We start from the raw sequence: 12,945 nt of genomic DNA on the forward strand, positions 1-12,945 counted from the left end.
CGAGCGGTAGCCGAAGGTCAACTCGCTCGCTGCTGCTGCCGCGGCACCGCTGCTGCGTGAAAGCGCGCAAGGGACGCGCGCTTTCACGGAGAGCGAAAGCACGGCGGAGATCAAACGCGACCGTCGGTGGTAAGTGGTTCTTGAGGGAAAGGGAAAGGTTGGCGCTATCTTCTGCAGCCCTTGAGGGAGCACGGCTCAGCGCCAACGGGGAGGGGTAAGTGGGAGCGAAAGAAGGGATAGAGTGGAGACGCCATGGCTGGGCGAAGCAAAACCGGCAGGCATAGGCGGCACGTATCAGGCCGAGATGGAAGGCCTTGGTGTGCTGCAGAGTCTGCAGGGGTGTTGTGCCAGGCCGGTCAGGCCCGGGGTGGAGTGGGAGGCCGTGAGGCCTTCCCGCTTGTAGAAATGTCCTTAGAGGCGTGCGGAGAGCCCTGACGAGTCAAGGAACTCCACGACGCCTCGAAGTGCAGAAAGGTGGTGTCGGCCGGGAAAGAGGAGATCTTCCTCCTTGCCACAGGGGAGGCCCAGGCGGCGGAACTCCTGCAGGAGTGGGCCCCGCTGCTGGAGGTACGCCGGGCAGGCCAGCAGGAGATGTTCGATCGTCTCCGGCTCCCGCAGGAGCTGCAGGCCGGGGACGTCGCTCGTCCCAGTCGGTAGCTGCGTGCTGCCGTCCAGCTGCAGCCGATGCGGAGCCGGAGAAGGAGCGAGGTCTCCCTGCGAGCCAGGCCTCGCTGGGGGAGTGGTCGTGGGGGGCATCCCAGTGCCACCCGTTTGTCTGGGTGGTGGGTCGCCAGGTGTCGCCGCAGCCTCAGTCCAGTGAAGTCGCCCTCCGTCACGGCCCGACTGAGGGGCACAGTGGTGTGGTGGGCGTCCTTCGCCAGGGTGTCGGCTGCCTCGTTGCCCGGGATCCCTACGTGGGCGGGGATCCAGTGCAGGACACCGGGTGGCCTGCGTCCTGCAGCGCTGTCAGCCGGGTAGACAGCAGTGCGACTCCAAGGCTGGCGCTTTCTGGCCTCTGCAGGCCGAGGAGGGCTGCCTTGGAGTCGCAGAGGATGGCCGCTGGTACCCCAGGAAGCTCCTCGGAGAGTAGGTCGACGGCCAGGTGGAGGCCTGCCACCTCCGCTGCAGTCGAGCTGGCGTGTCTGGGCAGTCGACACTGCCTGCTCTTCTGCAGGGCTGGTGCCGTGCAGGCCGCCGTGGCAGAGCCGGTGTCCGGTACCACCGAACCGTCGACGTACACCAGGAGGTGGTCTCCGAGGGTCTCGTCCAGGAGGCAGGCGGCCGTCTGCTGCAGGGCGCAAGCGGGCGAGCGCCTCTTCGAAATCCCGGGCAGCTCCGTGGCGATGGGGACAGGAGGCCTCTGCGGTGGGGGCAGCTGTACCGCATTCGGCGGTGGGTTGCCAACCACCTCCTCGTAGAGGCGGCACAGCTGACCCATCCTTGAGGAAGGCCGGGACTGGAGGCGACGCAGCAGGCCTCTGCCATCAGGAGCATGGTGGAGGCGGTCGACGTGCCTCAGCCCCTGCTGCAGGAAGAGGAGCGACAGGGGCCATGCTCCAGCCTCCGCAAGGGTAGCGGCAATCTGGGAGCTCCGGGGGACACCCAGGCAGAGTCGGATGGCCGCCCGGTGCTGCAGCTCCAACTTTTCGAGGCGGCGTGGCGGCAGCGCCACCAGCGGGAGGGCGTACCGCAGGCGTGATGTGGCCGCCGCCTCGTAGAGCCGCAGGGCCCACTTCACCGAGCAGCCCTCTCCATGAGCAAGGAGCTGCGACACGGCCTTGCGGACCCTGATGGTCTGGGTCTGCATGGCCCCGACTGCCGGTCGCCAGGTTAGCCGGTGGTCGATGCGCAGCCCAAGGTACGACACAGTCGTACTCCATGGGATGCGCACGCCTTCCAGCTGCAGCCGGGGAGCTGAGCGCCGTGCCGCTGCTCTCGGGTGGACGAGGAGGGCCACCGTCTTCCCCGTCGAAACCGAGAGTCCGATGCTTCCCAGGTAGGCGGCCGTGGTGTCCAGGGCTCTCTGGAGGGCCAGGCACACGTGGCGGCTTGACTGTGGCGGTCCCCGCACCCACAGGGCGATGTCATCCGCGTAGATGGAGCACTCCACCTTGTAGTGAGGGTCGGTCGGCAGTGCAGCAGGCAACCGGGCCAGGGCGAGGTTGAAGAGAAACGGGCTCACCACTGACCCTTGTGGTACGCCTGCTGCGACCGGACGGGGAGTGCTCCTTGCATGGCCCACGCGGACCCTGAGGGTGCGGTCGTTCAGGAACGATGACAGGAACCGCCGCAGGTTGCCGCCAATTACCAGGAGGTCCAGAGCCTGCTGGACGACCGCATGTGGGAGGCCATCGAACGCCCCCTTGACGTCGATGAGGAGGAGCATGGCGAGGTCTCCGCTGGCCCTGGCGTCCTCCAGGGTGGAGACGACGTCTGTGATGGAGTCCGCAGTGCACCTTCGGCGCCGGAAGCCTGTCTGCTGGTCCGCGAGGAACCCGCAGGCGCGGGCCACCCATTCGAGCCGTGCCAGAGCAATGGCCTCCATCACCTTGCAGGCAGCGGAGGTGAGAGAGACCGGTCGGTATGAGGACAGCTCGTTAGCCGGCTTATTGCTCTTCAGAATGGGGGCCACGATGGCTGTGCGCCAGGCCTCCGGCACCTGTCCTGACCACCAGATGTTGTTGTAGCAGTCGAGCAGGCGTCGTTGCTCACTGGTGGCCAGGTTGCGGAGCATCTGGAGTGTCACTCCGTCTGCTCCCGGTGCACTGCGACGCTTGCCCCTCCTCAGGGCCATCTGCAGCTCGTGGAGAGTCAGTGGGTCCTGGCAGATGGCCGCGATCTGGCTGGTCGCCCACTCCGGATGCAGCTCCAGCAGGCAGGTAGGCGGGTTGGCAGGGGGAAGTCCGACCGGCAGGATGGCCGCAGCGAGGGCAGCCGGGGGGGCGAAGTGGTCCGCTAGCAACTCCGCCAGGGCCGCCTCGCTGATGCCCAGCGAGATAGCCACCGCGAGGACGGGGTGGCGGTTGACCTTCCTGCCGGTCAGGGACTTTAGGAGGCGCCAGGCCAGGGGGCCCTTGGAGCGGTTCTCGATGGTGGCGCAGAGGCTCCCCCAGCTCTGGCTCCTTCTGCGCCTGGCCTGTCGTCTGCAGCGGGCATCCGCTCTCCTGTATTCGGTCCAGTGCTCTGCATTGCCCGTCCGGATTGCTCGGCGCTCCACGCGTCGCCTGGACGCACGGAGGTTGAGCAGGAGCAGATCCGGGGCAGGAGTATCGGGCAGAGCAGAGCACTGGACTGTGGCTGCCTGGGCGCACTCCATGATGGCACTCAGGAGGTCACAGCCATCTTCCAACTCACTGCAGCGCTTCCTGAACAGGGACCAGTCTGTGACGTGGTATGTTCGTGACCTCGGCCTTCTCCCACACCCGGGGGTGATCAAGATGGGGAAGTGATCAGATCCCCAAGTGTCGGGAGTTGTAGCCCAGTCATAGGAGCGCTGCTCGGTGGTGAGGGAGAGGTCGATGGCTGTGCTCACCCCACGGCGGACGTACGTGGGTCCTCCTTTGTTGAGTACCACCAGGCCTGCTCGGCTGATGGCGTTGCAGAGGTCCCTGCCTCGGCGGGTGCACCTGCGGCTGCCCCAGTCGGTGTGGTGGGCGTTGAAGTCACCGCACAGGACTGCATGTCCGCCGAGGCGTGCTGCAAGCCGCACCAGGCTGGAGGGGTCCCACTGTTGTCCAGGACGAACGTAGACGCTCGCCACGGTCGTGTCCTGTCTGTCAAGGCGTACCGTGACAGCACAGCACTCCATGGCGCCGCCTACGACGTCCGAGACTGGGGTCACCGAGTGGGCCAGGCTGCTGCGGACGTAGATGGCAGTCCTCGGCTTCCCCTTCTTGTGGGCACCCTGCAGGCAGGGAGCGTCCGTGCAGCTCTGCGTCGAGCAGGTGGTGGCGCCAGAGTAGCCCGTGTATCCCGGCAGCCGCAGGTCCTCGGCCACAGTGTACACCTCCTGCAGTGCGAGGACGTCGAAATCACACCGCAGGAGGTGCGCGCACAGCTCTGCATGCCGCCGCCGCAGTGAGTTGGTGTTCCATTGGAGAACACTCGGGCGGCGACGGCATTTCCCAGCTGTGGCTGGTGAGGGATCAGCCATGCTGGTTGACTGTGGTCGGGACTGCCACTGCCTGCAGGCAGATGGCTCGGAGGGGGCTCTCGGCAGGCAGCATCTCCCCGATGGCCTTCAGGGCGAGCTGCAGGCTGGCAATGATCTGGTCCCGAGGGTCCGGGCCAGGCATTGCCAGTGATGCTGGGGCTGTGGTGGGCTCGCTCCCAGGGGTGGCTGGCGGCTGGCGTCGCTGCTTCCGTGGGGCCGGTGTGGGTGGCCGTCCGGGGGGGGCTGCCTTCTGCTGGGGCGCCTGTGGGAGGCCGGCCAGTGCCTGTGCATAAGACAGGCCCTGCACAGGCGTTGAGGTGGCCTTGGCCTGCAGGTTCTCCTCCCGGACACCAGCGCGGACTGCCCGGCGGGAGAGGGGAGCAGGCGCTGTTGCCAAGATGGTGGCCACCCTGCGTTCCTCCTGCCACCTGGGGCAGGCAGGAGTATTTGCGGGGTGGTGGCCACCGCAGTTGCGGCAGTGGGCCGCGTTGGGGCAGCTGTCACCCTGCTCGTGAGACCTCCCACAATGACGGCAGCTGGATGGTGAGTCGCAGGAGGCAGCCACGTGCCCAAAGCGTCCACACTGCTGGCACTGCAGTGGACGCGGTCTGGACGGTCGCACCCTGAACCGGAGCTTGTAGAGGCTCACATGCTCAGGGGGGACCGGCCCCGCGAACCGGATGGTGATGGTGTTGGCCTCCCTGGTAGCAGCCAGCACTGGGACTCCCGACTCGATGGCCCCCAGCAGGTCCGCGTCTGCGGGGATGCCGTCGGCGCCGTGGACAAAACCAGTGCTCCTGCCTCGCTCGGCAGGCTGCCGGGCAGTCACCGGTATTCCCCGGAGCTCCGTGGTGGCCAGCAGCTCCTCCAAGCACCTCTGGGTGGTGGCGTCGGCGGCCACGATGTTGCGCCTGTGATTGACTCTCACAGCCGCAACACCTGGCCGCGCTGAGAGCACCGCCGCAAGAGAGAGGCGTGGTGCTCCTCTGAAAGTGCCACCCACCACAGATGGGCGGAAGAGGGCCGTGCCAATGACCGCGGGGTTCACCGGATGGCAGCACTCACTGGTGCCCTTGCGCGGCGGCGATCGGCCTTGGACAGCACCAGCTGGAAGCCCTCAGCTGGTGGTGCATGGGTGGTTGGGGCCTCCTGTGCAGCAGCCTTTGCTGTGGGTGTGCCGGAGCCCGCCAGAGTGGGCCTCGGGGCCGGAGGGGCAGCAGGGGGGGAAGCCTGTTTGGGTGCAGAGCTTTTCCCCGCCTTCTTCTGCTTCTTGTTTTTCCCCTCCTGCCTCGGTAGAGTGTGGTGGGGGGGATCCTTCAGGAACCTCGCCGCTGGGTGGGCGAGGCCGTGCTGCGTCGGACCGGCTGGGGCTCTGTCTGCTCGGGATCGTGCGCGAGCCCCAACGGCACAGACTCGGGCGCGTCACGAGCATCCGCCGTAGCAGACGACGCAGGAGAGCTCGCGCCAGCCTCACCGGCAGCCGGAGGAGCGACCGTGTTGATGCGCGCGCCCTCCCTCGGGGAGAGCGCGAAGGAGGCAGCGGACGACTCGCCGGGCGTCCGAGGGGCGGCGCTGGTGCTCGAGGGAGCAGGAGAGCCGGCGCAGGCGGCGGATCGGCGGGGGCGCCATCTCTTGCCGCGGGCGGTGACGAGGAGGCGGCTGAGTCCCCCGGGCGCCGGGAGATGGCGCCGCCGTCGTCCCTGCTCTCCGGGCAAGGTGGGGCGGTCGGCGGCGGCAGCTTGCGGCGACCGGTTTGCTCCTCCTCCTCGCTCTCTGCTTCGCGCATGCGTTTGCGCGAGGAGGAGGAGTCCATGGCCTCCTCGTCGTCGGATAGGGGCAGCGGGGTGCTCGCCATGGCAGCAATGGCGGCGTCCTGCTCCGAGGGGGGAAGGCTCGCTTGCGGGGAAGGTATAGCCGGCGCCACGTGGGTCTCGGTGACGGCGGGCGCGGCCGCGGCGGCAGCTGCTTGGGTGGTCGTGGCCTGTTTCTTTATCCACGCGTCCACGATCTCGGCGGCGCGCACCTCTAGTTCGCCTCGCTCACGCGACGCTTGTAGCGTCACGGGCACAAAGGTCGCGAGAGACGCGCTCGCACTTCGACGATGGCCCGCGCGCGGCGGGCGCTCTCCTGGCCTGCGGAAGCCCTCCATGCCGTTCGGCTCCGCAGTCAACACGCGAACCGTGCGTCACAGGGGGGCAAACACACTACACGCACGTCGCGCGCACAGCACCGACCACGCGATGCGCGCACGAGGCGGCACAGCCGGGGACGCGGCACAGATGTCGGGTTGGGAACGCCACTCGCGGAGCACAACACTGAAGCAAATCCACTCGTCGCACGATGCAAGCCCGCAGGGAACACACAGGGTTGCGCGTTGGGACGCGCAAATCGTGCGCGGCTGCAGGTGACGTCGCCGACGATGGTGAGCCACGCGGCTCGTGCAGCACACGCCGGGGCGATGTGCAGGCACGACCGCACGGGAGAAGAGCTAGGCGCGACTGGCGAGGCGAGGTCGTCGGAGCGAGACGCAACACAACCTCTCTCTTCGACAGTCAGGGCGAACTCCCCCGCGACCGTCGCGCGGAAGGTTGTGGGGGGATGAAAGAGAGGGAGGGGGCGACGTTGTGCTGAGATACCAACGGCGCAAGGGGAACTGGCGACTTGGTCTCGCACGCGAAAGTACGCACTCTGCCCGCAACTGTGTACTTCTACTTTGCGCAGCGGCGGGCGCTCGCCCGCACCGTATCTTGAAAGCGATCTACAGACTTCTCATAGCTTTGTATGCGCTGTGCTTTTGCCGATCAGTTCCCGTTGAAGCGATATACCGCACGAACCTTCGCTCGCTGCTGCTGCTGCGCTTGCACACGCCAGCGTTTCGACAGCGGTTGTCTGCGATCGTCGAGTGGGATCTATTAATGTTTGCTTGTGTGCGCCGACACCATGCTTGTTAATTCAGTTAGTAAGCGAATGTGTCCACGCTTACAGCCGATAAAACTACTACCATTCCTCCGTATAGCTCTCTACTAATTTGCTATCGCAATTGATGCTTCGCCTTTTGGGCGAAACTGCGACTTTTTAACGCGATAGCGTGTGGGGCCGCGTGTCGCAGAAAATCCGGCGTCGGTATTGGCGCCCGCGGCCGAGAAAATCATCCCCAACCACGCAGGCCCTCCAAATATATTTTACCACTAAAGTTGATCACACTTTGTCTTGCATTCTTTACAAAGTTATTCCTCGGAATTTTGAGTGACAGCCCACAAACAGTTGTCATGAAACAAAACACCGACAGCGCATGCCTTTGATGCTAGATCTTCTCAGGCTGAAATTTTAAAGGTGCAAACAATAAAAGAAGGCCGGCCCACAGAAGAGGCCGCGTTTCCACCAGAAAGCGCGCCTTCGTGCATAGCGTTAACCGCCAGCGTTTCCCGGTAAACATTACTGTTACATAAGCTGCAGTTGCCGGGAAGTGTGAGAAACATTCAAGGATCTTTGAATGCTATCGCGTTCCACTCTTGAAGGCGAAGCTTAAGCGTCCTCGAAATTTTCTTTACCTATCTCCTTCTCGTGATGCAAGTTCTTTAATCTGAGGTTAAACGCTTGGCGCGCCCCTCACGCGCAGCCGCAGCAGCGCCAACGGGGACAGCGGATGCCACGGGATGCCAGCCTCTGCCGGCAGCGCTGCTGACGGGGCGAGCGGCGGCGCGCCCAGCTGCGCGCGCATCGTGCCGGCGCTGGTGGCAGCGGCCGCGCTGCTCGGCTGCGCCCTGGCGGACGCGGACCTCGACGTGGTGGCGTCGTTCGAGGAAGGCCGCTCCATGGTCGGCACGGTCCACAACCTGGCCGTGTTCAAGCCCCGTGCCAAGCACTGCATCAAGAACGTCATCAACTATCGGGACGCCCCGCCGGACAGGAGAGGGCGCTTCCACATACTGTTGGGCCGTAAGCGTGCTCTTTGCCTACCTGCTAATTACTGTTTTTACTGCGGTAGCAATAATACGGCACGTTTTCGCCGTCGCCGTGCTGTCTCGAGTAAATTCCGAGTGTGAGGATAAACGGCCCGCGCGTCGTATGTCTGTGTCCACGTTATGCGCCGTGGGTGCGAGGGTAACTACAGTCGAACCCCTATATATTGAACCCACATATAACGAATTATTGTGTATATGGAGCAGCTTTAAAATCCTCTTGAAAACTTCTGCATAAAATATTTATTTTATATATCTAATTACCTATATATCGAACTTTTTTGTGATCCCCTTCAGATTCGATATATCCGGTTCGACTGTATACGAGGGCGAACAAAGATGGATGGTGGCTTGATGCGCGCCATCTTCCCCGCGGCCAACGTTGGAGGTCACGTGATACAGCCCCCGCTGCTCTACGGCCGGACTAGAGAAGGAGAGCACGCGTCTCCACCTCTAGCCCAGCCGTGGCTGCGCGTGGCTGCCCGCGCTGCATATATTTGAGGTCATCTGCTGCGGATACCAGGGAGAAAGGCGGGCATGGGTAGATGGCGTGCTCCTGCGCGCCTCTTGTTGGACGTCGTGTAATCCGAGTTTTGGAGATGATGCAGACTTCGTGCTGCCGCTCGCTTCACCATTTGAAGCGTCCGCTTTGCGACAAGCACGCGCGGCTTCCTTCCCGCTGCGGCGTCCCTCATAGCGCCAACGTTGTGACTGCGAATGCTTGCGGCGATCGAGTGAGATGTGATAACTACTGTGATAACTGTGGCAGCTCAGAGACAGTAGAGCACATACTACTTGAATGCCCCGCGTACCGCAATGACAGACAATTTGAGCGACAAATGGGCATGATTTGCCGCAATCATTTAACGTTACCCAGAATCTTAGGTTCAATGCCCGGCTCTTCAAAACAGCGGCGGGTTTTGAATTTATTGCTCAAATACCTGTCAGAAATTGGTCTAATCTGAAAGATTCACTATTTCATATAGAAAGGCCTACATTTACCCGCCATCTTACCCGTAAATATTAGTACCAGGTTCACTTGCGCATTTCACATGTATTTTTTTTTTCACTCTGCTCTGGAATCTTTTAATCCCATTCCGCATCCATATACAGAGTGGCATGCCAGCGGTTGTATACGCACTGGCGAAAATCTTTTTCTAATAATGAGCCTCTCTCTCTCTGTGTTTGTTTGTTCGCGCGTCACACCATGCTTGTTTAGTTAGTAAGCGAATGTTTACTGCAATTTATACGACCTATGAAACTACGAACATTATTACTTCGTGTAAGTCTAATGCTTTGCTATCGTTATCGACGCTTTGCGTTTTTTTCTCTCTCTCTCTCCCTTTATTGATACTTGTGGTGAAATTAAGTTGTAAGGTGGAAGCTGCCACATTAGTTTGTAGTGTTACAGCCCGAAAAGGACACGCACTAGAACAGACGGCAATGACACGTGTCGTTTTCGCGGTGCAACAGCGTCAAAGTACGCCTACTCTCCTACATAGTATTCGATCCTTCTGCGCCTTTTCTCACTCTTGACGTGTAACTTCTCAGCACAAGTCGCGGGAGCAGTGGTTATAACTGTTTCACTTATACAGTTGCACCGACCTAAGTGAACGTTGCGTGTCCACTTATGGTTTGTTGGGACTCCAGCCAGCAGGTATTCGACCTGACCTTACGTATCTCTCACTTTGCCATTCAGGTATGGTGGAGTACGTCGACCAGATGACGGAGCGCAACTACAACGCCAAGATCAGGCTGCTGGCCAGGAGCGGTAGCATGCTCCACAAGAAATTCAGCGATGGTGAGTACGTAAGCATGCCGCAAGCGCAAACCCGTTTTGGTTGCGAAGCATCAAGTTGACAGTGCCGAATCCTCCCTGTCAGCCATAGATGACGCGGTGATCTCCTTCATTACACCTGCTGGATGTAATGATCTATAATACGGTTAAGAGCTGTGGCTAAAACTCTGACACAACCTTCCTCTGGTTACACTATGTGCCACGAGACGTCGCTAACACTTTGAGGGCGCAACTGCTTAGGCGCCAGTTTCTGTGGCGAGCGTCGGTGTCCTCAGCGTAACCGAGCGAACGATCACAGCGAACGATAAAAAAACGAACGCTGAAAGCAGCAGGGGATGAAAGACAGCGATAGCGAAAAGAGCGCGAGGAGCGAAGCGGAGGAGGAGGGTATGGCGAAAGCGTGAGAAGAAAAGTGTAGTGCCACGCAAGACGGGCTCTGCGGTGACGATGGCTACGATATGGCGCCAGAGTAGAGCGCGTCGTCTGTTCACCGATGACGCCACCGATACCATATATGGAAACAAAGCGCTGCATGAGCGGAGGTCTGTCTTCGGCGGCTGTTGTGAATCGCGCCCACGCGCCACCCACGCACTGCCTCTCGCGATCTCCCAATTAGCGAGGCAGTTGAGCCACACTTCACTTCGTTTGCAATGTGCCACACGGGAAAGATGGTCGGCGCCAACCAATCTATCGCGAAATGAAAACACGTATAGAGCTGCGCTCAAATTTCGCATTAGGAAGTATCGCAATCACCGGTGAATTAAGTGCGAAGCATTTCTTGGCGAACATTTGCACTTTGACAGTATCTATCTATATGTCTATCTATCTATCTAGCCGCCTACGTCTTGGTGCTCTCATCGTCGTATCGTTACCTTGGTATGTACCAAATTGACATAGTGTGAGAAGAGGGTATGAGGAACATAAATGATAGGTCATGACATGTGTATCATGTAGGTCATGAAACAACCGCCTACGTCTTGGTGCTCTCATGGTCGTTTCGTTAACTTGGTAGGTACCTAAATTGGCATAGTATGACAAGAGTGTATGGTTAACATAAATCATAGGTCATGACATGAATACATCGACGGAGAAACTAACCCCGTATTCTCAAACGATCCTCGGACTCGAAGATTTTCCTCCACTGCATGGATGGATTGGTGCTGTGTGCGTCCCCTGTGAGTTGCGCCACCAAGCTCCATCGAGTTGGGCACAGTGCCGCCCTTCGGCTGGAAAAGAGGCTACGCTTCTTAAGAATTGCAGTGGGAGTTTAAATAAAGCGCAGTGCCTACCTTTGACGAGGGGCAGCGCTGCCGTTGACCTTTTTGAGTCGATGTGGAGGGCTGAGTGGAGGGACGTTCTACCTATGACGCAAAATTTTGTTATGGGATACTTAAGAGGAAGCTTTATCTCGTGGAACACTAAGATGCCGCCTATTCAAATACATGTAAAACGCAGAAATACTCCTATGAGAAAAACCGCCGGACCTATTTGAATGGGATTTCCTGCGCTTGAGAGAGAAAGTTAAGTTCTAGTGACTGTAGGGAGCATCATTGAGATTTAGGGCCTGACATATTTTTTCATAATAATTCCCAAAAATAGGAAAGTTTCGAAAAAAATTGAAGCACGAAGTTCACAAACCCGTAACTCTGCACCATAATATACATCTTTGTCCTTAAATTGCATCTGTTGGAGCATCTTAAGCGGACAAATTTGATATATAAATTTAAAACTTGTGTGGAATTGTTACAATGTGTTATATTTCAGAGCCGTGTATAATACATCAATTTTGTCCGCTTTAGATGTACGATTATGTGCAGTTTACAGAACTGTGATAACGTTTTTATTGCTGAGTTACGGAGTTGCATGCTTGGTAGTTTCGTTTCTTGAAATGTTGCAATTTTCAACATTTTTGCTAAAAAACTGGCGGCCTAACAAAAAAAATTGCTTCCTACAGTGACTATATTTTAACTTTGCTGATTTTAAATGTAAAAAAAAACATCATGAAATTCAGTGCAATGGTTGCCGAGAAACATGCTTTCTCCGTTCAATGCTTCATGTACTGATGCAAATAAACATCATTGTCATTGTCATATGTATTTATATAGGAGCCTCCGAGCTAAAGCTTCCTCTTGAGACCATTTGTGAAGGTTTCATCGTAAGAAAGTTTTATATGCGCAGATGCACCAATGGTTTAAGACAAGTCACGTTCAAGGCAAGCCGATCCACTAATATCGCGGCATCTCCATGCTGACACAGGGCCCGTTAGGAAAACTTGTATAGACGGGGTGACGCCAGATTCATTTCCTGTGGCACGGTCGTGTCTCTGGATAATATTGTGAAGAAACTCCGTGCAGCAGAAGATATAGACCTTTTTTTGCCCGTGCGAGATAGCACTGTATTTGTGACGCCATAAAACTATCAGTCGAACGTTCTTGGCACTAAAGTTTGCCAAAAGAAAGAGTATTTTGTGTCACGTAGCCAACTGGACGTACGAGTTCTTAGAGTGTTCAAACTAAGAAAAACACCCATTATGCATTAAACACAAGTGTGTACATAACTTTCTTGTACGTTTCAGAGTAAAATTTACTTATCAAACAGCGTTTCAGCTGGCCAGCGAAAAAAGTTGGTGTCAGCTGGAAGGTTCAATACGGAGTCTTTTAGAACATACATAATTTTTAAAATTGCCTGTGGCAAATAGCGTAATTGTTCCTTGATGTTGCTTGAGGTGAACTATACTAGAAGCTCGCCCGAGTTCAATTACTCGCCGGAGAGATCAAAATGCATAATTGATAAATTTTAAAAAATTAATAATTACCTTTATAATTAATTTCCGGCACATATTGCAATTGTACCCGATGAGTTTGCAAGTTTGCAAAGTATATCCACTTTGAACGAATTCTAAGGATCGCGCGGGTTTCAAGATATGCGCCGTGAAACTTGCAGTACAAATTCACTATTGTTCCACTTACTTTTTCAACAAACTGCTGTTTTGTTCATTGAAGCACAAAAGTTAGTGGAACGCCTATGTCTTT

At 58.0% G+C, this 12,945-nt stretch overlaps 1 protein-coding gene across 1 annotated transcript; it reads left to right on the forward strand.

The window, feature by feature from the left end:
* The first annotated feature begins 7,762 nt into the window (after positions 1-7,762).
* Positions 7,763-12,108, forward strand: LOC119463629 (uncharacterized). The gene is made up of 3 exons (XM_037724453.2): positions 7,763-8,092; positions 9,815-9,916; positions 12,092-12,108. Exons 1-3 carry the CDS (start codon positions 7,810-7,812, stop codon positions 12,106-12,108), a joined length of 402 nt encoding a protein of 133 aa, XP_037580381.1. The 5' UTR covers positions 7,763-7,809.
* The last annotated feature ends 837 nt before the right edge of the window (positions 12,109-12,945 follow it).

The sequence above is a fragment of the Dermacentor silvarum genome, chromosome 9, assembly GCF_013339745.2.
Source record: "Dermacentor silvarum isolate Dsil-2018 chromosome 9, BIME_Dsil_1.4, whole genome shotgun sequence".
NCBI classification, from domain to species: Eukaryota; Metazoa; Arthropoda; class Arachnida; order Ixodida; family Ixodidae; genus Dermacentor; species Dermacentor silvarum.

Excerpts from the sequence above, each read along its gene's own strand:
- LOC119463629 (XM_037724453.2), top strand. The coding sequence starts at position 7,810 with ATGCCAGCCTCTGCCGGCAGCGCTGCTGACGGGGCGAGCGGCGGCGCG. Across the intron at positions 8,093-9,814 it reads CTTCCACATACTGTTGGGCC|GTATGGTGGAGTACGTCGAC; the intron begins GTAAGCGTGCTC and ends TTTGCCATTCAG.